This window comes from Electrophorus electricus, chromosome 13 (genome assembly GCF_013358815.1).
Source record: "Electrophorus electricus isolate fEleEle1 chromosome 13, fEleEle1.pri, whole genome shotgun sequence".
Classification (NCBI taxonomy): Eukaryota; Metazoa; Chordata; class Actinopteri; order Gymnotiformes; family Gymnotidae; genus Electrophorus; species Electrophorus electricus.
The window spans coordinates 1,185,170-1,210,473 of record NC_049547.1 but is presented as its reverse complement, the minus strand read 5'-3'; the positions used below and the strand labels follow the sequence as shown (position 1 = coordinate 1,210,473).

Genomic DNA, 25,304 nt, shown 5'->3' with positions numbered 1-25,304 from the left:
AATCCTGAGTTTTATTCCCTTTTATTCCCTAAAGTATTTTTTTGACAGTGCGTGTCTTTCCGCTGTAAACTCCTGGAGAGTTGCTTTGTTTTAGTCTCTGTATACTTGTTTTAAACATTAGGAACACCTGCATGTTATTGTATGTTGTTTGTTATGCCAGTCGGGCATTAGCAAATGGTGACCAATAGAAATCCTTTTTTTCTTTCTTGCTGCAGCATTTTCACACACCGTGTCTGTGGGTGTGCAGTGCTTCTACAGAATTTACTCTTGCTCTTTGGAATGAGCTGTCTGCTCAGCTGTGTAGTGCTGTAGTAGCCAGGGACCTGCCCTGGCCCCGGGGGACCTCATTCACTGGGTTCAGGTTCAGACCTGCTACTGTTCACATTAACCTTCATCGTCTTCATCTCCTGGTCCGATTGCTGCCAAAGACGGGTATAGATAAGTAGGCCTTAAAGACACACGCACATGCGCACACACACCTCAGCATAAAATCAAGTCTTATACAAATATATACAATGTATACAAATACCCCAATAGGCGTGCATGTGCACGCGCACACAAATGGTAAATGTGTCTGTATGATCAAACAAGATTTGGTATTGTTTTGTTGTCTGAAGCAATGCTTGTTTGTCAGTCTTCAGCCCTTTATGAACAGGAGTTGGACAGGGTTATGAAATATTTCCGTACGTCAGCAACACACCACGCACAGATCACAGCCACCCTCCCCTCCTCCCCCACTGCTCTGCCATTGTAGTGTCAAGCGTTTGTGCATGTTGATAGATTCCTCCTTAGGCTGCCGATCTGGTAGCAGACCATGTATTTCAATTAAATAATAAAAAAGCAACTTGTTTATAACAAATACAGCCCATGGTTCTTTGATTATTTGAAATTGCTTTTTTCAGTTTGTTTACATACTTGGTCTACAATGTAGTCATTCACAATCTGAGCATGTTTGCCCGTTTTGTGTGCGTCTTCCACAGAGTGGTTGATTTGGTCATGTATACTAGCTAGTCAGGCATCTAAATGATTAATGGTTTCTATTTAAAGTAGTCACTGGAAATAATTGTTTTGTTCATGCAGTGGCTTTTAGAAGCAAGGAGACCCTTATTCCCAAAACGCTAATGTGACTAGGAGAGAATGAAAACTGTTTAGGAGAAAATATATAGCATAGTAAGCAATTCTGGAGCCCTACCACTAGAGGGCCCCCCTTTGCTTACATTATTTTACACTAGCATTTCAAAGGTGTCTAATACTCCTTTAAGCAAGTTAGTGGGAACCAAACCTGAGTCATAAGAGGCTGTGTGTGTGTGCCTGGCTTCACACTCTATTCACCTGGCACTGATGCTGTGTAACCTGAATTCTCAGTCTAATTGCCCATGTAAATAAACCACAGTCCACATCGTCAGTCATTACATGTGGAAGCGGTGTGTCCTAAACTGGGTGTGTAAGGGTCTCGGCCATGTGTGTATGTGCAAGCATGTCCATTCTCACCTGCTGCATATGTACCTGTACAAAGGGTATTTGGACACACAGCTCTACAAAACGAAGCACATGGGTATGTGTATACACACCTACACCTGCAGGCAGGACACACCCATCACACAAACACTTTTGAAACCTACTGGTTTAATTACAGCACCTGCCAACATATCTTTAAAGCCAGCAGGTAGGTTTGAAGATGAGCTCAAACCATGTGTGAGTCACAACTGCCACTGAGCGAACACGTTGTTTACATATTTAACACATTGGGGTGTGACTTGTGTATGTAAAAGGTTGGGTGAGCAAGTGTGCTACACTAGGACTGGTGTACTGTCATGTGAATTATGGAGAGAATTTCCATTAAGTGGTATTTTATTTGGCTTTATCCAAGTCATGGCACTTACCTGTTAAGAATATTAACATCACCCACTGTGGAACTGTGGCACAGACCGTTTTAAAACACTGTGTGTGTGTGTGTGTGTGTGTGTGTGAGAGAGAGAGATCAGTACTTGAGCAGAGTGAACGAGGGAACTGTGGAAGTGAGGGGAGAGATGGAGGAAAAGAGAAGAAACAAAAGTGAGTTTGGGCAAAGACTTTGTGCATTACTTTCTGAACTAACTCTACCCTCTCACTCACACACACACAGCAGAGGGCTCAAAATTCAGCAACATTTCTTTCATTTAATACCAAAGTCCACAAAGTATAAAAAAAAAAAAAAAAAGTAAGAAAAAGACTGCCCCTTCAACACATTTCATATTTCAACAAAAATAACTATTTAACAAGATACTGTTTTTCTCCGTCCTGAACTAAAATGGTGGCTCTACTGTATCGATGGACACGGGACGCCTGCAGGAACCCACTTTCACCAAGCGCGGGGTCTCTCCTCCACACCACAGAACAAAAAATAAAAAAATGAAGGAGCATGCATAACTGGTGCAGCAGAGGTTTGTGATTCTGACTCCAGTCCATGATCGAGTTAAATTATGAGACGAGAGAGAAAGTCCCTTCTGAAACATGTGCTAGGAAGTTGTTTTAATCCTCGGCGCTGGCAACGTAGATAGAGGCACCTTTTCCTCCGCCGTTGGCTCTGAGAAACGTCTGAGTAGCGTTTCCCTACAGCCATGGGTGTGATCTGTAGGCCATGTAGGAGGTTCACATGAATGTACCGAGGCAGCACAAACATCTCCACTAGGGTTGAACTTCATTAGTGCTCGCTCTTCATGGTATGCAGACCCTGGACACAGCTGTGTGTGTGTCTGATTGTATGTTGCTTGTGAAGTTCACTTGATCTAGTTCAGGTTTTCTAATCATCCCATAAACAACTCCCAAAAGGAGGAATTCCAAACTTTAACCTCTAGCCTGACATGAGGTCACTGGGAATGTTTTAGTAGATTGTAGAAAATTCCCCAAAAGAAGCAGAGCATCTGAAGCAGGGAGTGAAGCTAGCCACAACACAGCTAACAGGAAGACCCTGAGTTTGCCTTAAACTCCAGCTTCCACAGCAAGAACAATACTGACTGCACACACACACAGTCTGACTCACCAGAGATTTCCTGACTTCTTGTTAACATTAATTCCGTTTGCTTATCCGCACTCATCTCCTGCTGTCTCCCACTCTGTCTATCCAGCCTCCCTCCTTTCCTATAACTTGCACATATGCGCATACACACACACACACACACACACACACACACTCCTAGACTCAGAATCATCTCACTGGCTATAACTCCCAGACTTCCTGTGCCTCATCCCTCCCTCCAATCTTTGTCTGTCTCTCTCTTTGTCTCTCAACAGTTTGTGGAGGGAGCTGCAGGTTGGTGTGGGTGCAGGCATGTGTGTGCATGCATTTACATTCTGGGTGAAGACTGAGGATTGGCATTATCTATCTACATGCTCTATGAGGGCTGTGGTGTGTGTGAGAGACTCTCTCTACACACTAGGAGAGGGCTGTGGGTTGGCGGTGGGCGTGCTTTGCCGAGGCAGTGTGTACATGGCGCCGAGGAACTGGTCCGCGATACGGCCTGCCTCCCTTAGGCCGCTCAGCAGGGCCCCGTGCACCGTCGCCGGGTAGTTCCGGATCGTGTGCTCCCCCGCAAAGAAGAGTCGAGGTACTGGCTGCAAAACACAGAACCGCACAGGAACTGAAGGTACCGTGACTAACAGCTGGACAGAGAAATCACTAGAACTTCCGTATTCCTTAGCTATACCAACAGTTCTCTTACACATGTTGTACTTTTGGTAGTTTTGTTTCCATTGATTAGATAGTTAGAGAGGACTAAGTTAATTACTGACTGCTTCTGCTTAAGCCAGACTACTGGTAAAAAATGAAAAAGGTACAAGAACAGGTAGTAAAGAGTCACTGTGGTTGCAATTCAATGACTTGTGCAGTCAGATGACTGATGTCAACATCTGTCCACCATGAGCTGTCAGTAATGAGATACATCAGGTCACCAGCCACGCTGTTCAGATTTTAAACTCCGCAAATAAGAGTGACCAAACTCAGTAATCTTCAGCACGTTCAAACAGCCTTCTCTTACAGCATACCACAAACAACGGGCCACAGCAGAAATATGCAGTTCCATGTATCATCATCAGTTTTAGAGCTGCTGGTCCCAGATAACCTGAACACCTCATTCACATTCCTTTCTTTCTTCCTTTTAGTGTTTGGTTGCTAAGTTACTAGACGGATTAGGGAGCCCGGCGGTGTGGGTGTGTCTGACCTGTGAAGCCCCAGGTATGGCTGGCCCAGGTGTGATGGGCTGGGCCATGAGGTCATAGTCGTTGCCAGAGGAACCAGCTGCCACATACGAGTAGGACCCCCGAGCCCAGGGGTCAGCGCGCCAACGCGTCACCACCGTCTCCTTCGGCTGCCACGGCAACACACCCAGCAACAATTACACCGATGTTAGTGTTGGAACAGAGCCAAAGCTGCCGTGTGTGTGTGTGTGTGTGTGTGTGTGTGTTAGTTACAGTGGGCTTCACTTGGCTACCCTGAAAGCCATTAAACTGGGTGGACGTTTCCTCTGTTTCTGCTGTAGGATTAGATCTGAGTTTCAACACAGTCAGCAGGGCCCAGCGTGGCTGAGCTCACATTACTGCTCTGCATGTGAAAGAGCTTCTCCAAAAGGAAAATCTACGCATCATTACATACAACACACTTACATAACAGTGCTTTATCAATATAAACACAGAGACAAAAAACACAAGGTGCCCTATAATCTGGGTAGGAGAGCTTTATTTAACACTGTGTTGGTAATCACATGCTGGCCATACAAGCCTACCTGAGGGACCGCACTGCTACCAAAGATCCCCTTCAAGATCGCTAGGCAACGGCCCACGATGACGTCATCGCTGATGTTCTCCATAATACCTGCGGCCTCTCCGGCCATGAGGGCCAGCAGTATGGGGGCTAAGGATAGGTAAACAGAGCCAAAAACCAGTCAGGCTTAAGAAGTGCCATGACACATCCAACAAGCATCTTTACAGTCAAAACAAGCCCTGATGTATTTGCTGAAGCTTATTCTAAATCTTAATGTCACTGTAGATCTCTAGGAGCAGGGCCACCCTCATGCTGAAGGCTTCAAATTTCACTTTTCCCCAATCTAAGGCACCTTAGGGCAGATTGTGACTGGTTGTTAACCTTTGTAGAGGTTCCAGAAGAGGAAGAGCTCTCCGCGGCTGGCCGTGGTACTCCCGACGTGGCCAAACAGGTTCACACTGGGATCCCAGAACACGCGGTCAAAACACAGCACCACCTAATGGCACGGAGGACAAACTGCATCAGACCTCAAGTGGCCCACATGACACTGCTTCAGGTCTCGGTCTGGTCTCATGTTCAGTACTTCATGAATGTGGTCCATAACAACTCCTGTCCAAATCCCACAACCCACAAATGTTTCTCTGTTCCTACACTGGCAATAAATGAACACCTGAACTCAGACACGCAAACTTTAAAGCAGAACCCTGAAACCTTGCCTTAGATCCCACAACTTAAACAAGAACCCTAAAATGACACACCAACAGCCCAGCCCTGTTCTGAATCCTCACAACATTAAGTCTCAGAAGAAGAGAGGAAAAAAAACCCCACTGTGAAAAAACAATTAGATTGCATTCAAGTTAGTTACTAAGCAGAAGGTTATGCAGGCATCACAGATGCGGCAGGGCTGCACAGTGCAATGCGCCCTCTGCTGGCCAAGGGAAGAAAACGGTTGCAGGTTGCATAATACTGCAGCATTCCTACTGTAGCTGAAAGGGGGCAGTGAGAGAGAGGGAGAGAGCGAGTGTTTGTGTGTCGAGTGATTCACTGCAGCATAAGGAGATAATAGAGATCTGACCCAATGGCAACACCCCCCTCTCCTCCTCACCCCACAACCACTCTGGTTCATTTTTGAGGGAAAGGCTCTGCAGATTCTTTAGTTCAGATGATGGTAACCTTGTACCAAGGACAATGAAGCCCATAACGTTTGTGTTTGGGTTGTGTGGTATATCTTTCAGCAAGGAACCTTTGCCATTTACACTGCAACATTTACCCCCCCCCCCCCCAAACACACACACCTGCATCCCCACCTTAGCCTGCATGACAAACAGCCCACACATTATTTATTCAGCCAGGAAACACCATGTATCTGTAGTCTCAGAATAAGATCTCATCTCAGTCTTGCGCTAACCTGCCCTCTACACAAACTCCACGCAAATGCAGTGAAGGAACTACAGCGCGTACACACACACACACACACACGCGACATTTGATTTGCATCAAATGCCCTCCGTGTAAACACAAAGTGCCTGCCGTCATCCACACTTCTCGAGCTCCCTTCAACTTTTTTTAATAAACTTGTGTATGTTTATGGGAGTAAATGATAAAATGGATGAATATTGCAGCACTATACATTTATGGCTTACTTTTTTTTTTTTTTTTTTTCTTTACATTTTCTAGTCTACATGTAGAAAATTTGTCTGCAATTTTCTGCAATAGGCCACAGGACTCCAAAAGAATTCCGATTATTGGATGTCAAACCCGTGAAAGTTGATGTTGGACTGTACAGTGCCCTCTATTACACACAAATCCAGTAACAGAGATGCACGCGCAGGCGCACGCACACACACACACACACACACACACACACACACACACACACACACACACCTTGTTAAGGTTCCCAAAGCCCATTCTCTGGAGGGCAGCGGTCTTCCACTCAGGCAAGGGGGGCACAAACTGCACTGCAGGGGGCTGCTGCTTCATCACCCCCAGAGGCAGCGTGCATAGCACGGCGTCACACTTATAGATGAACGTCTGGGTGGTGGAGCGCGTGTTCACTGCTATCACCTCACAGCCTGAGAGAGAGAGACGAGCATGAATTCACCAGAAATCCAATTTACATAAACAGTCAGTAACTTTCCTAAATGTAGTCGGTCAGTTGAAGGTGTGTGTGTGTCTGTTTTAGGTGTGTGCAGGTGCTGTGTAAATGCCAGGACTTACCTGAGGAGGTGTAGCGCACCTGGCGGACAGCTGTATTGAGTTTTATGTCCAAGCCCTCGGCCAGCGCCACAGGAACACATGAGTAACCATTCCGCACCGTCAGGTGACTGCCTGTGAACTCAAAATCATCATCCTGTACGTGCGCGCGCGCGCACACACACACACACACACACACACACACACACACACGCACACGCACACTGAGAGACAGAACCATGTGTGTGCAGACATACACACTTATAAACAGATGGTGTTACCTGATCCCAGTGTTTTAAAGACAGAGTGGAGAGAGGGGTGGCATTGGCAAACTCCAAATTTGCAAAGTGCCAGTCCAGAATCTGTCTGTCTCGTGATGAGAGATACACATCGCTGGAGTCACGGAGGAGGATGGGAGGAGGGAGGGAGTGGAGAATTAGTGCAGTAAAGTCATCAGCTGGCAGTAACAGAGGGGGAGGTGTTCAACTGAACAGCCAGAGCTAAGAGCTGACCACACCACTGTACCGTAGTCACGGTGCCCTTAGCTACAGCTACATCTAGGGTCACGCACAGTGTGTATGCATGTGGGGAATGGAGGTGAGAGAGATAGATACCTGGGAGGATTGGCCTCTAGTTCCTGTAGTCTTTCCTCAAGTTTTGCCTGCTGCTCGGCCAGCACATCATATTCCTACAACACAGACACGCACAGACACACACTTGTAATCATATAATAATAAAATGGCTACACATTCACACTAAGAGCAATACAACAACAGGATTTTAAAGAGATCAGAGCCTTCAGCAAAAAGCAGACACAATCTGTGTCACCAGAACAACTCCCCACCCCTCCCCACACGCAGGCACGCATGCACACACACCTACCTTGTCTGCCAGGCTACACAGAACTAAGCATGTTCCTTTACCCCATATGAAGCTTATCACCACATCACAAAGCTCTCATCAGCCTCGTGTGTGTGTGTGTGTGTGTGTAGATGGCCAAATACAGCTTTGTTCTGAAGTAAAAGAGGTAGACGGCTGAATCAAGCCCAGGCAGACGGAAGCCGAGAGTACCCTACCTCACCTGTCCAGAAGCCACTTCAAAGCCGAATCGCTCTCTCTCACACACACACACACACACACACAGGGTGCCACTGTTCCCATCGTTCTGTTGGATTGCATTTCGTACAGAGCAGAAGGCCTTCACTCCTCAGTTACGACTGGCTTTCCAACACCACGTCTTCCCTTGACTACAAGCCAACGCAGTCAAAGGGTTGTTCCACGTCAGATTACATGATAGTATGGCTTTATTTTTAACCTCACAGTACTGTTAGCCTGGCTATTACCAGGTAGACACGGCCAGGCAGGGCTTACGTTAGGAAGCCCTAAAGGATAAAAGCCCCAAAAATGAAGTGCTGTGTGCTAAATTTCACTCACATGGGAGTTGATATGGCCTTGAAATTAGCTGTTAAACACTGTTAAATATTTAGGTCTGCCCTACTAGGTGAAGGTGTGGAGAGCATGACTTCACATGATAAAACACCTCATTTCAGCACTAAGGTTTAATCTGCCTAGATTAATGCTTCAAGGAAATACAATTAAATATTAAAACCACCCATAACTGGCTGGGAGAATGACTGCAGTTAGCAGTTTAAATAAGCTTCATTAGGACTTTATAAAATCCTGTGTGTGGTCTGGTCTATCTTTACCTTTAGACTGGCTCACTGTGGGCGGATGTTTTCTCATATGTGAACGCAGGTTTGGTGGGTAACCACAACCATACAAACACAAAAGCAGTATGTGTGTGGTCCGTGAATGTGCATGCTCTGTGTGTGTGTGTGTGTGTGTGTGTGTGTGTGTGTGTGTGTGTGTGTGTGTGTGTGTGTCTGTCTCACCTTGCAGAGGGCCGTCAGGTCACGGTGTTTGCTCTTGACCAGGAACTCAGCTGTAATGTCTCTGGGAGGCTTCACTTCACTCGCCTCCTTATACTGCTGATGGAGCTCCTTCACTTTCTCCTTAGTAGCCACCATCTGAGAGAGAGAGAGAAATGAGGGAATTTCTCTTCATCTGTGTGTGGGGCGGTGTGTGGAGACTTTACTCCAGCTTTACCTTATTGAGCAACTCTTTGAGCTCCTCCTGTGTTTTCACAATCTTTTTCCAGTGTTCAATTTGTTCATCCTTCACGTGTTTCTCTTGTAGCCTGAACACACACAAATAAATACATGGTTTCTTACAGTAGTGAGTTTCTGGAGGAGGTAGTGGTAACGTACCTGACTGAGTACATTTCTAGTAGGACTTTGATTCTATAGTGTATGGACTATGAGAAACAGTGAGTGACTGAGATGCTGGTTGTGAGTCTGTGATTGGCTGAAATGCAACTAGTGGGAGGGCACTCACTGAATGACCACCTCGAGCGCCTGGCCCAGAGACACAGGTTTGTTATTAAGGAAGTTGAAGTCAAGCTGATGGCTAAGGTATGAGGTAGCCTCCAGGAGCCTGTTAAACTCTTGTTCCACCATCTCATCTTTCTCCTTTGGAACCTACACACACACACACACACACACACACACACACACACACACACACACACACACACACACACACACACACACACACACGACAAGATGACAATCAACAGCAAATAACAATAACCACCCCAACACCAGAAGAGATAAGGAAACTAACACGTGGGGAGGGAAAAAAATTAAGACTAGAAGAACTTAGCAGAGACATTTCAGCTGTTAGAAGATCAGGCTCCACCCATTTGAGCTGAAGTCTGGTGCTGCTCAGAGGAATCACCTATCATCTTTAACTGGTCGCTGCCGTTACAGGACGTTCATTACAGAGCTTTTCAGGTAAACAACAACACTAAGTGGTATTATGCCCCACCCCAAATTGGACTGAAAGGATCAATTAAATACTCACACTAGTGCATCGCTCGCCCTGTCAGAGAGAGAGAGAGAGAGAGAGAGAATGTGTGCATGAGAATACAATGTAGACATTGACAGATAAATGACAAACACAAAACAAGCTCTTTATTCAACACAGAACCACGGTCGCGTCATTGTTACCGTTCCTGACTGGGGTGGCTGGATTTTTGCACAAGAATTGGGAGGGGCCTCTAATGTACACGCCCACCTCTAGCATGACAATTGCCAATAGACAGTGTGTTGACGGCACGTTTATATACCACTAAACAAGGTTGTCACGGAGACCACTGAATGGGTAAGCTGCCTTACTTTTGGGTAGCTGGTAGCACCTTGATGCACCTGCCCAACCAGGTGAGCTACAGGAGCCTGAAGACTAACCATGTTCTCAAGAGAGCTGACACCTCCCTTTGAGATGTTTCATTGTTCATTATTTTTTTGTTGTTATTGTTTTACCCTTGATCCATGTATCTGTAGTTATTTATTTATCATCAAACTGTCTTTAGCTAGTTTTGAGGAGGCCACAGCTCTCCTCCATATCCAGCTCATACTGCAGCACCCCCTGCAGGGCTGCACTGGACCTTGTGCAGATGCAGAGCTGTGCTCAGACTCCACTACACACCACCTAATCCAGGACCTGCAGGGGCTGAACCAGGTGGATCAGAGAAACATGAGGAGACCCTCTCTCCTGAGGAGTAAGGTTCTTATGGAGACCTGTGTAACACCACCTGCCCTGAGCTACATTATACGCATATTCTGTGTGTTGGGTGTCTGAGCGTGTGTACTTACAGCCTGGCCATTAGCCTCGTAGAGGGGGCATTTCTGTTTAATCTTGGCCAGCTCCATGTTTACCTGCTTGCTAATAACAGCCATGGGGTTGCCACCTGAGACATATAGAGAGAGAGGGAGAGCGAGAGAGAAAAAAGAAAGAGAGCAGGAGGGAGGGAGAGAGAGCGAGAGACAGGGGCAGAGAGAGAGACAGACATGCACACGCGCACGCACGCACGCACACACACACACACACACACACACACACACACACACACACACACACACACTAGCAGTTAAGTTGTGAAACAGTGCCCCCTGCAGGATCAAGAAAATTTTGGCAACACCAAGCCTACAGGAGCATGCAGTCCTTTACTGCGATCTCTAGTGTCCAGGTGAAGTGTGGGCTCACCCAGGCCTGTGACTACCATGGCCCCCAGGTCTGCCACATAGTTCCCCTTACGGAAGGTGGCCACTCTCCCTCCAACACGGTCCTGTCAACAGCAGCAAGAGACCAGGTTGCATGTAAAACACAAACATCACAGAATAGCAAATCCTTACAGCTACTATAATCCCGTGTCCGGTGTGTGTTATGTGGTATGTGTTTCTCACCCTGGCCTCCAGCACGGTCACGTCCATGCCGAAACTCTGCAACTGCCTCGCAGCTGCCAGACCAGATACGCCCCCACCAATCACAATCACTTTCCCTGTCTTCTTACCTAAACACAGACCTCTCAAATCAGACCCGCCTCCACACACACGCTCCTCTCTCCACACCAGCATGGCTTCTCCTTGGTAACGCAACACCTCTAACTTACTCGGAAGAGGTTTCACTCTCTTGTAGATGCCGAAATTGATGAGACCGTGCCTCTCCAGGTAGCTGTGGATTCTGTGCACAAGGACGGCATCACCTGTGGGGGAACACAAACACAACTGGCCTTTACACACAGCAGCTGCACAATAAAAGTACAAAACACAACCACAACCACAGCAGATTGTGTCAGAAAAGACATGCATATAACATAAATCAAAGTTAGCAGTGAGAGGATCTTTAGAAGGCACGAGATACAGATCTAATTATTAAACCCTAGCAATCAAAGAATTACTTAAAATAAGAAATAAAAACCATCCAAATGACATGACAAGTTTATTTTTAAAGGATTTTTATTTCCTTGACACTGTAGAAGTGAAGTGACAACATTAAACGACTGCAACGATGCGCACTAACAAACAGTGACTAGTAAGTCGTTGCGCAGATGAGTTAAAGTCCAGTGATGCACTCACTGTTGTACGGAGCATCCAGTTGCTGCACGGTAGACTCGAAGGTGAGCTGGACCTTTGGGTTGTCCAACCAGAGCTGAAGCTAGAAACACAGACGATGGAAAAGAAACATGATTCAAGATTGTGTGCAGAACGTTTCAGGACTCCGCCAGCCTGCTGCTGGTGGAAGGACCATCAGATCGGTCCAGGCTCTTTATTGGTGAAGGGATTCAGCTTTGAACCCATCTACCACTGGTGAAATATTTCAGGAAATGATTCAGGATTCACAGAGTGACACTGGTGATGCTGATAAGACTGGTGTGACAGGCCACATCACGTCATTAACTCAGTCACTCTCTACAGACATTCCAGTAGCCACAGGCCAGAGAACGTCTGGGCCAGACCTGTTTGGTTCCAAGTGGAAACATGTTTCAAAAGGACCGAAACCTTTTGGTTGTTTCCACTAAAAGCTGCATAGATCCTGATCTGACCTTTCAGACTGTGATTGTTGTCTTAAAAACATTCTGACCAATCCGGAGCCTTGTCTTACCGTGCGATTCCGGATGTAGAGGAAGACCTTCTGAGTTTGTTGGGGACCACTGATGATGTCAGGGAAACAAGCTGCTTCCTGTGAGGTCATGCGGTCATGTGGGAGGCGGCTCTGGAAAGCTGCCCCCTCTAACCCTGAGAAAAGGTCAGCTGACAGGTGAGACCTCACATGGTCACATACGGTCCCACTCAGCATAGCAGTGGGGGTAATTTGCAAGAAAAATGCAGCGCGAGTACACACACACATTCACATGCACACACACACACACTAAATCAATACAAATAACCTGCAGACACATTCTGCCTAGAACTGTCTTTCAGAGCCATCTTCCTATGCACTTTAACACCACAAAATCACAGGTTCTTGGCCGGAAAACTTGGTGCCATTCTGGTCCCATAATCTTACTTGTCTATGTGGCAAGTGGCCAAAGGGTCCTGTGGGGTCCTGACAACACTCTAAAGTCCTTTACCTGCTTTTCCACCGTTTACAGCTAAAAGCACAAGAACCGCAGCAAAAACAGCAGCAAAGAATCACGAGTGGAGGAGACAAGTTCTGGACAGTCACAGAAAGGCGCAAAACTGGCAAAAGTAGAGCATGTTCTGCCATGCAGCTGATGACAGCTGTTTCTGGATGATGGAACACCCACTTCCTCATACGTAATCACTGGACTCTCAAACCAGGGCAAACGCAGGTCCGTCCCTTAAAGGTTCGCTAGTTCACAGGAACTGGCACTAGATCCTGCATGAACACACCAACACTGGATTGGTGGAAAAGTGATAAGAGTCTCTGGTATGCAGCACCGCTTTCAAACAGAACTCTTAATGCTCTCTCTGACACACACATATACATACATATATATATATATATATATATGTGTGTGTGTGAGAGAGATATATATCTATAAATATATAAATATATATATATATATATATATATATATAAATATATATATATATATATATATATATATATATATATATATATATATATATATATATATAAAAAGATGGGCTATGGACTAGGAAGTATGAGATTATATTTTAGTGTAGTGATAATTTGATGACTATTTTCACCTGGCACTGTGAAATCTTAATTTGTTCCCTGGCTGCCTTTCACAGCATAGTTTGAAAAATCCAACATTTGGTTACTGCTGTTTGGTTACATTACATTTACAGCACTTAGCAGACGCTTTTATCCAAAGCGACTTTCAATTAAGTGACAGTTGGTCTTGCTCAGGGGCCCAACAGTGGCAACTTGGTGGGGCTTGAACCCACAAGTTTCCGATTACAAGTCAAGTACCTTCAGAGTGATATACGCTCTGAAATAGCTTCAGTGAGGGAATGTGAACCCACATTAAGTACCTTCACCACTGAGCTACCACTGCCCCATCCGTGTAAACTCTCTCAGGCCACATGATTTTGCTTCTTCCAAGTTTCTGGTTATTACACAACATGTATATAATTTATGCATTCAGAGAATACATTAGTTCATGAAATCCTGCTCGTGTGGGTTCATATTCCCTCACTGAAGCTATTTCAGAGTGTATAGCGCCCCCATGTGAAGATTTCAGCCCGTATCGGCGCCAACATGCCCCGCCCTGCGGCGTGTCCTGATGCCAACATGTTCCGTCCTGTGGCACGTCCTGCTCACCTGAAGGCTCCTCGGGTTCACTGTCGTTCTCCTCCTCCACAGGTGGTGCAGGTGGAGGGAGCACTTGCTTTCGTTCTTTCTCTGCTTTGGCATTTCTCTCCTCCTCTGAATAGTACTCGTCCTCGGACAGGTTGGCCAGGCTCTCGTCCATTTCCCTGTACTCCACCTGCAGTAGTGGGAACATTCAATGTCCCTTACAACCAGACCCACGGAGCATGAATGGGGACACACCATGCTGTAGGCCAACATCGCTCACTCACTCGCACGCACGCACACACACTGTTGGCAACTACATGCCCTGACCCACCAGCACCTGTGCGCACTCACACATGCTCATAGACACATACACACTTGCAGACACACACTGGCATGGTGCCCTGGCCCACCAGTGAACACACATCCACAACAAAACCCACCCACCCACGCACACTCTACTGAAAATACCATGCCATAGACAACCACAAAGGGGAAGGTAGATTCTCTCTCGCTCACTCTCACACACACACACACACACAGTAAACTTATACAGCACAGTAACCTGGAGCACCAGAGAGCAAGTATGCTTGATAGAATACACAGCACAAAATCCTATGAATGAGCAACAAGTACTAGCTAACAAAGACACAGGTATGTCCCTCTACACTAATGGCGAGGCAGGCGTCCATAGGTGCAGAAAAAGTAGGTGTTCACTTTGGCTCTCTTGCGGCGGCTAGTGCGGCGACCCTCGGCCGAGTCCTGCTCTGCCCCTCCTGGGCCAGAGGGGTGGGGGAGAGGTGGCCCACATGCTTCACCGCTGGGAGATGCCCTCTCCTTCTTTTTCACATCCGCGGACAAGGCTGCGGAACCAGTGGTGCCCGGTTGGGACCCCGCGGGGGTGTCCAATGCCCGATCACCCCCACTGCCCCCCGAGGAAGAAGAGGACGAAGAACCGGGGTCTTTCTTATTTGACAGCATGATGGAGGAAGACAGAGGCCTCTCCTGGAACAACAGGTGCAAAGATGAGAAGTGAGAAGCCGTGAATGATGTCACAGGGACCTGAGCTGAGAGAGAGATGTGAGATGTCTGGAGTTGAGCTGCATGTCTTAAGTCAACACAGAATGGGCAGGAGTTAAATGTGTGTGCATGGCAGTGCAGTTTTACCCCCCCACCCCACCCCAGCCCTACACACACTGACCTATACTCCCTTTCCAAAGAAAGTATGTTTCAGTTCAAATGCTAGCTCCATTAAGACACAAGATACAGTGGCTTTTCAAATGAATCAGACCATACCTATTCATAATTTTGAAATGTAACATTTTATTCAAAACCACATAGCAGTTTTGAACGCGGATTCGTAATGGTTGTCCAATCGGGGATTTCACAAGGCAACTAAAAGACAGCAAAGAAAGTCGATTCACGGAGGGTTTTGTCTTTTGTTTGGGTGTTTTGATTCAATCTCTGACAGCCCTTAAATCCATGTCAGATGGAACTAAATGCTTGCCAGTACTTTTCTTTGAGCATTTGCCTTTTGAATTTAATGATCTTCGATCTTCCCAGTAATTACTCTTAAGAAGTCACCTCACAACAAAATGCCGCTTCACGGCAGGGATGGCGTTGCCTAGGAAACCCATAGCCTACAGCCAACATCGCCACTGCTGGGCACATTAAATAGGAGTTCAACTTTCTCCCATTTGATAACTCTACTTTGTTAAAACATTAGGCAGGCTCTGTAATGCCACTGTTTAAAAAGTTGGTGCCTTCTCTAGGACAGACTTTTGGCAGTGTTCTGAAAACTGACTGATACATATTTGCTCCTGCCTCAGACACCAACATCTATAAGTCTCTCAAAGCTTTTGTTCATATCACATTAGCATCTCTGCTTCCATCTGGTGTCACATAAACAGTATGGAGGTTGTATACGGATTGAACAGTTTCTTGATTATCTAAACCACATTGTGGATTTTGTAATCACTTGTAGGTAATCAAACATCTAATGTAACTGCTTGGCCACCACGACTTACTCGTAGGTAAAAGGAGGGTGGAAAATCCATTCTACAGACCAGGAAGGCCAAGACTTGAATAGCTCAGTGTTACAATAATTATTTGATTAGCTAGCTGAGCTTACAAAGTTCCAGAATGGGCTTTGTGGGGCAGAGTTGAAAACCTCTGGAGTTGATGTACACATGTCTGGTATCTATAGTCATGTACATTTGGCTCTAATTTATTCTGAATGCTCTTTGAGGCTAATACATGACTCAATTTACAATCTGATTAAGGAAGCATACAGGCAGAGTGGTTTTAATCCTCTGCTCAATAATTTACACTGAACTATGGTCAACTAATTGGAGAGATCATTAAAGTAATATTACACACCTTAACTAATTAACGCTTATTGCAGTAAAATTGTCATGTTTAATACTTATGTTTAATACTTATATTTCCCCTTATTCACTTTCAATTTTGCGCATTGTTGTAGCCTTCAAAATATTCATTTTGTGCTTCGGGTGTTGAATAAAATATTACATTTAAGTAAAGTCCCTTAGCATTCATTCATTTAAAAAAACAGACATTACTTTCAAACCACTGCAGCTAACATATGGGACAATCTCACCAAGGACTTAAAGCCGAACCTCACAATCTCGATGGTCTGAGAAAAGCGTATTTCTTGCCTACAGAACAAACGATGGCGGTAAATTAATGCCGTCACGTTAACGTACTATTTGTAAATGCTATGTACTCACTAACTAAGCCACATTCCGAAAGGGACGATTACCCCAAAATGTCATATCACAAGAAGCTCTCTGATGGGTGCTTGAAAATGCACCGCCGGTTAAAACCATAGCTGCACACCTAATTGGATTATTATGTCTGGTGGGCTCTCTTTTTGATTATTCTGAACTGTACCTTTCTCTAATGTGTACGATAGGCTAGTCCTGCTCCCACTACGACTAACTTATTAATGGTTAGCCCTAAGAATGGCCAGAAAGATGAACAAAAAGATGTCGGTTTAATGCGTTGGAAGATGTGCGTGATGGTAAATTCGTGTCGGCTGCACATTAACGTAACCTTGTTTTGTTTTACCCATTTCTCGGTGCACCGGGAAATATCCATTCAATCGCTGGGAGATAAAGGAAGAATCAGAAACAAACATGAGGGCCAAGAAAGTGCGCTGTGAAATAACAAATCTGCGATGGCCCGTCCTGGTCGAAAACGCAGCGATTTAACACAACACACAACACCACCTCACATAAGTCAGCTGCCGCTAGCTCGCTCCGGGGAAAGCTAAGCTAAGATAGGCTAAGATAACTCGCGAGCGTTAGCTAACGAGCTAGCCAGCATGCCTGACTGGATAAAAGCCGTTTAAAACGAACCGACAAGTTACCGACACCAATAAAGATTAGCTGGATTAGCTAAACTACTCAAAGCTGCTTAGAATTCGGTGAACTGTTTCGCTTTTGTCAAACTATGGCAGAATGCAACGACATTTCTGTTGACTATAATATTATCTGACGACAAGAATCGATATTGAATCAATTCGGCTAGAGCAGTTAGCCTAGCTAGCTATAAGTAGCCAGTGACTATACGGCTATCTTGAACAATTTGTGGTTGCTATTTAGCAAAGACTGTGCTAACATTCATTAAGCAGTCACCGTCCATATTACAATACGTAAAGGCACATTAAACCAACATACGCGTATTGTATGTTATCTAGGAAATAAATGTTTATTTACCTCTTGTTAGCTACCGTCCGGCACAAAGGAACCAGAGGTTTCTATAGCAGTTAAAAAACAGCCAATCACACAATCCAGTTATTTTAGACGGGGCGGGGCTAATATTTTTAAGGCAGTATTTGGTTGAAAGTCCTGTCGATCAAATTTGGGGGCAGAGACGTGGCGTTTACAAACGTTGGGAAATTATATTATTTAAAAAATAATAATAAAAAAAACAATTATGTTGACAATGTACTTCATTATTAATTTAGCTATTATTTAATGTATCTTAATTGTCTTTCACTATTAATTTACAAGTACTTACAAATATTACATGAATAATCATATGTAAGGCTGTCACACAATGGCTGACCATTTAGTGCTTAACATTTCTCAATACAGGCAATGTAAAAGGGAATTGTCGGTAAAGTTCTAGTTTAACACGTTACAAATGTATCTTATATCGGCAAATATTTCAAACGATAAAGCAAATTTAGTATAAAAAATCACTTTGATGGAAACGTGATCAATAACATCTTTAATCATTTCTGAATAGCCCGATTTATATTCTCTGTGCGAATTATGTATTACTTGATAATGGTCTTTCAGTACTATTTCTAGATTGATGAACACGGGTCATAACTGGTAATGAATACTTATTTTAACCCATTCGCAACAAGAAACGCCAAACTAAAAGTTACACAACTTTAGTGTGGAGTCACACAAATGAATCGAGGCGGCGCTAAAAGCGGAGAAGAGCAGGAAGTTGGGACGTGTTACAGGTAAACTATTCGACAGGTATGCGAAATCCGCTCCCACTGTTCGCTAACGACTTCGTAATAGAAGGACATATTCATTTATGCTTTCTTGGACAATTTGATCAAACCTTCAATCGATTTTTTGCCAAGATCATTAGCCAGGTGAGTTGGAGGGTTGGCTGTGGAGTATCTGAGTCGCTGGTAACTGCACCGAGGAAATAAGATTTTGGCAGCATCGTGTTTAAACAAACATAATTATGTGACTGGACATGAGTAAAACCTTTTGATGCGTGTAAAGCATCAAAAGTGATGAGCAGTTTTGCAGTATCATTTTGGCATTTCAAGCGTGTACAGTGTAGTTTAACAAATATGGGTAAGTCACAAAATATAAACTAGATAACAGAAAAAGCAACGTTGGCCACCCAGAAGGATTCTTATAACTTGGCTGAGACATGTTTAACCTCAGCATATCTCTCTCTCTCTCTCTCTCTCTCTCTCTCTCTCTCTCTCTCTCTCTCATTTAAGACAAACCTTTCGCGTTCTCGTGTCTCTGGAACGCCCTCAGAATGAAAGCCGGACCGTCGAGAACCAACAGGCCAGATAACACGGCGTTTACGCAGCAGCGGCTCCCTGCCTGGCAGCCTATTCTGTCCGCTGGTATCGTCATCCCCGGGTTCACGCTCATCGGACTGGCCTTCATCGGCGTCGGGGTCGCACTTTTCGTGACTTCGCAGAAGATCACAGACCTGGAGGTGAGGGGGAAGAGTAGGAGTATGAATATGAATCTGCATTACCGAGTGGCCTGAAAGTATTCACAGGTACAAGGTACCCGCGGTTATGTAATAACACAGGTGAACTGTGCTGGCCTCAGCTACACTGCTCATTTAGACAATCTAGACTCTTAGATTTTTAAAGCTTTCTTAAGGTTTGTTTGTGTTGTCTGCTGTTTTGAGCTTATTTAAATCAATTCACAATGTGCGTTACACAGGTCCTAAGTATTCAGATGTTTGCATGTAACTTAAAACCCTGTGTTGTGGAGTGTACCGGATGATGGAATCTCATCAAATATGAATGTTACTTGTGTGCTGTGTGTAACAGATTGACTACACAGGTGTTGCAGCAACCTCACCGTGCTTCAAGTGCACCAGTTTTGCTGCAGAGAATTGCATGTGTCAAATGGAATTCACCTTAACGACCCTGTTTGAGGTAGCGTGCTTTGTTTTTCTTTGGGTCACCCACGGTGGAACCATGTGCTGGGTAGGGTGGATGTCCACTAAGGGGATACACATGCTGTTTTGTTTTTTTTTCAGGGGCCTGTTTTCTTCTATTATGGCCTCACCAGTTATTATCAGAACTTCAGAACCTATGGTGTCTCTAAAGATGGTTACCAGCTGTCAGGAGATACCTACTACTTCAATGTAAGAGCATGGTGTAGATTACACAACAATGTGAATGTAAAGCAGTGAAATTTCAACAGCATTGTCCAGGAAAACTGTCCTTGAATTGTCTGATACCACTTTGCTAATTTTTCATTCTAAAACACATAATTCCCTTTATTTTGTTTTCCTCCCAATGCAGAATCCTCAAGATAGCTGCGCGCCTTACCAGTATGATTCTAACAATAACCCAATCGTGCCCTGTGGATCCATAGCCAACAGCATGTTCAGTGGTACTGTACCACTTCTGACACAAACAGTACACTCCCAACTGACCAAATCTACACTTTATTTTTTTTATCTTTCTGTCTTATGTTTTCCTTGACTTCTGCATGGTCTCTTGGATCTTCTGAGCTTTAAATGCAAGGCAGGCAATATATAGAGAATTATATAGAGATGGTGTATATTATATAGCGATGGTGTGTTCTGCACTTGTAATTAATTTTTTCAATTAGCCTTTATCTTTAACAGAATATGTGAGCAAAACAGTAACTTTAAAGTTCCCATGTGAAAACTCCTCTTGGTGTTTCCGTATTTCCCCCACTGTGTCTGTGTGGGTTTCCTCTGGGGTGTCGGGTTTTGGCTACGCTTAAAGTCCGTGTGTGTGTGTGGGGGGTGGGGGGGGGGTGTATGCCTGCATGCCCACTGATGGATGGCACTCTGTCCTGGCTGTCACCCTCTCTTCTCTTCTTGTGTTTGATGCAGGCCCCCAGGGGTCTGTGGCTTCTGAGGGAGAGTGCACTATGTACAATTATTTGCCACTTCTCACCGGTGTGTTAATTGGATGTAAAAGTTGTGTGTTGATTTGTAAAGCTTTATTTGGTTTGAAGAAAGGAGCTATATAAGTGTAACTTCATTCATTCATTCATTCATTCATTGAATAGTTTAGTTAAGAATCAAAACGTGCAGTTTTCCCCTTACCCCAAATACTGATTGGTGGGAATAAGTGTCTCTCGCTTGTTGGCTACATAAGCATAGCTTCAGTGTAAAGGCAAGCTCTGGACCAAGGACAATGGCAGGTCAACTATGTCTGCAGTAAGGGGGAAAATTGTGTTTATTTTATTGATTCATGGATTTTTTGCTGAACTATTCCTTTAGTCACGTTATCTTTTTATCCCTAAAAAAAGATACTTTCCAGCTGTATCAGGTCGTTAATGGCATGAAGAAGCAGGTTCCTTTGGATGGGAAAGGAATCGCGTGGTGGACTGACTACAACATCAAATACAGCAATCCTGCACTTGTCAATGGCTCCTTTGCCAACGCCTTCAGCGGTACTTCCCCGTTCAGTTCAATTTTCCCTATAAAACATCCCAATGCTTTTTATTAAGTGACCTGCCTGATCAAGGTACTTGGTCAGCTTTTATTGCATTGTTTTCATTTAAGGCAATTAGTTGGCTTTGACTAGAAGTTTGAAGGTATGATTTACAGTTTGGCTCCCCAAGAAGGGGCTTGTGATTTTATTGTCTTTAAAAATGTATGTGCATTAAAGATGTACAGCTGGAATAGTGCTCCAACTGGAGGCACTACTGGACTCTGTAATCCAGGTAGCAGTGAACTGTATGTGTAGAGGAGGTGAAGGCTGAAATCTGTCTCCCAGGTACCGTGAAACCTGTAAACTGGTCCAAGCCAGTATACGAGCTGGACCCCACCGACCAGGCCAATAACGGTTTCCTGAACCAGAACTTCCTGGTATGGATGAGGCAGGCAGCCCTGCCTAAATTCCAGAAGCTGTACGGACGAATCGCAGAGGGGGATTATGCCCAAGGACTTCCTGCCGGCAACTATACGCTGTTGATCAACTACAGTATCCTTCTAAGAGATGACCTCAGAGCCTGGACCTGCTTCCAGAGCCCCAGTCTCAACAAGTGGGTGGGCTAGATCAAAGGTGGGGGGGAGGGGGGTGTCTTCATGCTCTCTAGCTCCTACATATTCAGTGGTTCTACTACCGGATTCAAATAGCCCTACCTCCTGGCAGAACAGGGCTTCCGTCTGGCTGTGTTTACAACCTCCTGCTTCATATTGTCTGCTGCAGGGTTATCGGCATAAAAGCCTGATAAACAGGTTTGGCTGGCCAGGTGTGGTCTGGTTGTACTGCAGGAGGAATGGAGACCAAGGTAGAGAAAATAAGAGAAGTGAAGGGGGTCAGAAGAAAGAAGGAGAGCGTGTGTGTGTGCGCGTGTGCTTTGAATATGTTAATTGTTCCTATTCACACAGGTTAAGACGGGCATTTTAGTCAAAAGACCTGTCAGTTTCAGTGTGAACGAACACCTTTTGAAGGTCACTGCAGACTTAAAGCTCCTAAAACATTTGCATTTACTGCATCTTTTATCCTACAACCTCCAATTAAGACTGAAGACAACTTGAGTAATTGAGGGTTAAGGGTCTTGTTCAGGGGCCCAACAATGGCAACCTGGCACTTGAACTGGCAACCTTCTGACTACTAGTCAAGTTCCTTAAACCGCTGAGCTACAATTAGTGATTGTGGCACTAGTTAATATAGCATAAGGCAGCATAAAGGAGAATTTTATACAGATTGAGAATTTCCTTGTTTTGGCCCTTAATCAATCATCCAGGCTACCCAGTGATTAGCTTTGGGGGCACTAAAAAGGTGGTGTTGAGCAATGTCTCCTGGATGGGGGGCAAGAACCAGTTCCTGGGCATCGCCTACCTGGTTATTGGCTCTCTCTGCATCGTCATGGCGATGGTCATGCTCATCATTTATGCAAAATACAAGTTCACAGACGATGATGAAGATATGTAGTGCTGATGTCGTTAAGATCAACATGTGACTGGAAGATTAGGTCACTTCACCCACAGGACAGAGAATTTGAAGTCCTTCCTCATCCCTCAGACCTTCCTGTCTGGGAGAGCTTGGTTTGATGCTTCTGCTTGACACACAACACTCTACAGTGTTCCCTCACCTGGCACAGGTGTGTTTCAAATTGTGTTCCAAACTGCAGCCTGTCTCTGGAGTGCGAACATGCTGTGAACAAGAAAAACAAAATCAGGAAGCCATAACAGAAACTTTACTAAATGTTTCTGTTACGGAAACAAATGTCATGGAATTAAGAGTGTAGCCAAAGAATTCTGCTATTTACAAGGAGAAATACTGATCCACAAAGCTCATATCTCCAGGGTGATGCCATAGACGTCCTTCCTTCAGGTTAATAGCAAATCACGCTAGTTAGCTAACAAGTTGTTCTGAAATAACAGAATTCTAAAACAGTCACTACTAAAGTAATAATAACTAAATGCTAATTTTGCATGAATCATTTCTCTTTTCTTAATTATGTTTAAAAAGACGACCTTGGCTATCCTGGGATCTCTTTAGAGGAATGATTTTTATGTTTCTGTTCATATTTATCAGAATCTGCTTTTTCTGCAAGAACTTTCAAGCACTGTTAGTGCAGTTACACTGTTGATGTCAAGACACGGTTGTCTCGGGGTATTTAAATGCAGGAGGACAAGTCATGTATTTTTGTACATTTGTGAAGTGTGTTTGTTGTTTATGGATATGTATGCTGATGATTAAAGTTCGGTCTGTTTAAAGCAGATCTGGAGTTCAAAATCCACATTTGTTTGTTTGTTTTTAAGTTGATACGTCCCTTCCCTTAATGAGCCGTGTGTACTGTGACTGCTATGACAGGATTATCAGAATGTATGTATGTATTAGGACTACAGTTTGGAGTGGTTAAATGGGTTTTCTTTTGCATTCTATAATGAAAAATAAAATTATTTTGAAATCTGAGCTTGTAGTGTGATCAAGGTGGTCAGAAAAATTGTGATCTGTCATCATTTCCTGTGGATAAATGGCCTGGAATGTTCTGATGTCATAAGAGATGCTTAGCGGTGAGGTCACAGACAGATTTCCCCACACACTGAAACAACAAGGGGAACTGTGCTGCTCTTTACTGTGCTGTGGTCAGGTCAGATGTGTAATTACACCTGGCCCTTGGCTGGCCTTTGGGCCTCTGCTTTCTCCAGCCTACACAGCTGGGTGACCGAAGGGCTGGACCTCATCTGGGATGAGTTCAGAGCTTTATTACAGAGCGTCTTGGACAGGGGCTTTTACTGGGCTATAGAAGACCTGCTACCGTACCTCTCTGTGTTTCTGCTGGGATCTGTTACCCTCTACATCTACAACTCTTACCAAAGAAAACAACTTACCATAGAACGAGTAAGACTTTTTTAATTGTAGATTATTCTTCCTTGTTATAAAGTAGGTCACAGGTCGCAGTGGGAAATTTGTCATATTTGAGCAAAAACTTACTACTCAGTACATTTAGTATGTGCACATTTATGTGCACAAAATGGATGCAAAAATCCAATCTTAGTATATGTAGCATGTGTAGTAATATAGTATATTTAATTTTACTACTATGTGTACTACAGGGGAAAACTATATGCGTTCTGTGCATAAGATCTGAAACTCGAGATGTTTTCCACAGCTCTCTGATATTGTTTACATGGAAATATGCAGTATGTGTATTTGTTTGCCATATTATACAGTGGTGTGTTTTTATTAGTGTTTGGCTTGTAGACCGCTCACACTCCTTTTTAGACTCTAAAGCTGAGCTGCATTACAGTCCTCTCTGTATTGTCTGTGTTAGAGTGTGCTGTTGGTGAAGTTCTCCTGTGTTAGACTGTGCTGTTGGTGAAGTTCTCCTGTTAGACTGTGCTGTTGGTGAAGTTCTTCTGTGTTAGACTGTGCTGTTGGTGAAGTTCACCTGTGTTAGACTGTGCTCTTGATGAAATTCACCTCATTTTTCTGTGTTAGACTGTGCTGTTGGTGATGTTCTCCTGTGTTAGACTGTGCTGTTGGTGAAGTTCACCTGTGTTAGACTGTGCTGTTGGTGAAGTTCTCCTGTTAGACTGTGCTGTTGGTGAAGTTCTCCTGTGTTAGACTGTGCTGTTGGTGAAGTTCACCTGTGTTAGACTGTGTTCTTGATTAAATTCACCTCATTTTTCTGTGTTAGACTGTGCTGTTGGTGAAGTTCTCCTGTGTTAGACTGTGCTGTTGGTGAAGTTCACCTGTGTTAGACTGTGTTCTTGATTAAATTCACCTCATTTTTCTGTGTTAGACTGTGCTGTTGGTGAAGTTCTCCTGTGTCAGACTGTGCTGTTGGTGAAGTTCACCTGTGTTAGACTGTGCTCTTGATGAAATTCACCTCATTTTTCTGTGTTAGACTGTGCTGTTGGTGAAGTTCTCCTGTTAGACTGTGCTGTTGGTGAAGTTCTCCTGTGTTAGACTGTGCTGTTGGTGAAGTTCACCTGTGTTAGACTGTGCTGTTGGTGAAGTTCTCCTGTTAGACTGTGCTGTTGGTGAAGTTCACCT

At 44.5% G+C, this 25,304-nt stretch overlaps 2 protein-coding genes across 7 annotated transcripts; one reads left to right on the top strand and one right to left on the bottom strand.

Moving 5' to 3' along the window:
* Positions 1 to 1,659: 1,659 nt before the first annotated feature.
* On the bottom strand, positions 1,660 to 17,844 carry kdm1a (lysine (K)-specific demethylase 1a). Of its 6 annotated transcripts, none has more exons than XM_027021756.2 (22): positions 17,797 to 17,818; positions 17,132 to 17,183; positions 14,777 to 15,064; positions 14,087 to 14,255; positions 12,437 to 12,564; positions 11,911 to 11,989; positions 11,445 to 11,537; positions 11,239 to 11,345; positions 11,039 to 11,120; positions 10,648 to 10,742; positions 9,857 to 9,874; positions 9,329 to 9,471; positions 9,041 to 9,131; positions 8,827 to 8,961; positions 7,549 to 7,622; positions 7,216 to 7,327; positions 6,959 to 7,091; positions 6,626 to 6,813; positions 5,120 to 5,234; positions 4,761 to 4,888; positions 4,200 to 4,346; positions 1,660 to 3,594 (listed from the first exon to the last, which is right to left on the bottom strand). In XM_027021756.2, the coding sequence occupies exons 2-22, from the start codon at positions 17,174 to 17,176 to the stop codon at positions 3,409 to 3,411; spliced, it is 2,556 nt and encodes an 851-aa protein (XP_026877557.1). In that variant the 5' UTR covers positions 17,177 to 17,183; positions 17,797 to 17,818; the 3' UTR covers positions 1,660 to 3,408. The 6 variants fall into 6 exon arrangements, with proteins under 6 accessions (XP_026877557.1, XP_026877565.1, XP_026877573.1 ...); XM_027021764.2 differs by having other exon boundaries at positions 1,661 to 3,594; positions 12,437 to 12,570; positions 17,147 to 17,183; positions 17,797 to 17,822; XM_027021772.2 differs by having other exon boundaries at positions 1,661 to 3,594; positions 12,437 to 12,570; positions 14,087 to 14,252; positions 17,147 to 17,183; positions 17,797 to 17,821.
* A 755-nt stretch (positions 17,845 to 18,599) lies between these two features.
* tmem30b (transmembrane protein 30B) lies at positions 18,600 to 23,663 on the top strand. Its single transcript, XM_027021792.2, has 8 exons — positions 18,600 to 18,695; positions 19,059 to 19,285; positions 19,632 to 19,739; positions 19,844 to 19,951; positions 20,112 to 20,202; positions 21,097 to 21,240; positions 21,567 to 21,773; positions 22,543 to 23,663. The coding sequence occupies exons 2-8, from the start codon at positions 19,100 to 19,102 to the stop codon at positions 22,728 to 22,730; spliced, it is 1,032 nt and encodes a 343-aa protein (XP_026877593.2). The 5' UTR covers positions 18,600 to 18,695; positions 19,059 to 19,099; the 3' UTR covers positions 22,731 to 23,663.
* Positions 23,664 to 25,304: the final 1,641 nt, after the last annotated feature.

Coding starts and splice junctions, on each gene's coding strand:
- kdm1a (XM_027021743.2), bottom strand. CDS start 17,176: ATGGATATTTCCCGGTGCACCGAGAAATGGGTAAAACAAAACAAG. Junction 11,990..12,436: donor TCTACATCCGGAATCGCACG/GTAAGACAAGGC, acceptor CTGTGTTTCTAG/CTTCAGCTCTGGTTGGACAA. Junction 7,092..7,215: donor CTTTAAAACACTGGGATCAG/GTAACACCATCT, acceptor GCGCACGTACAG/GATGATGATTTTGAGTTCAC.
- tmem30b (XM_027021792.2), top strand. CDS start 19,100: ATGAAAGCCGGACCGTCGAGAACCAACAGGCCAGATAACACGGCGTTT. Junction 20,203..21,096: donor AGCCAACAGCATGTTCAGTG/GTACTGTACCAC, acceptor CCCTAAAAAAAG/ATACTTTCCAGCTGTATCAG. Junction 21,774..22,542: donor TACGCTGTTGATCAACTACA/GTATCCTTCTAA, acceptor TCAATCATCCAG/GCTACCCAGTGATTAGCTTT.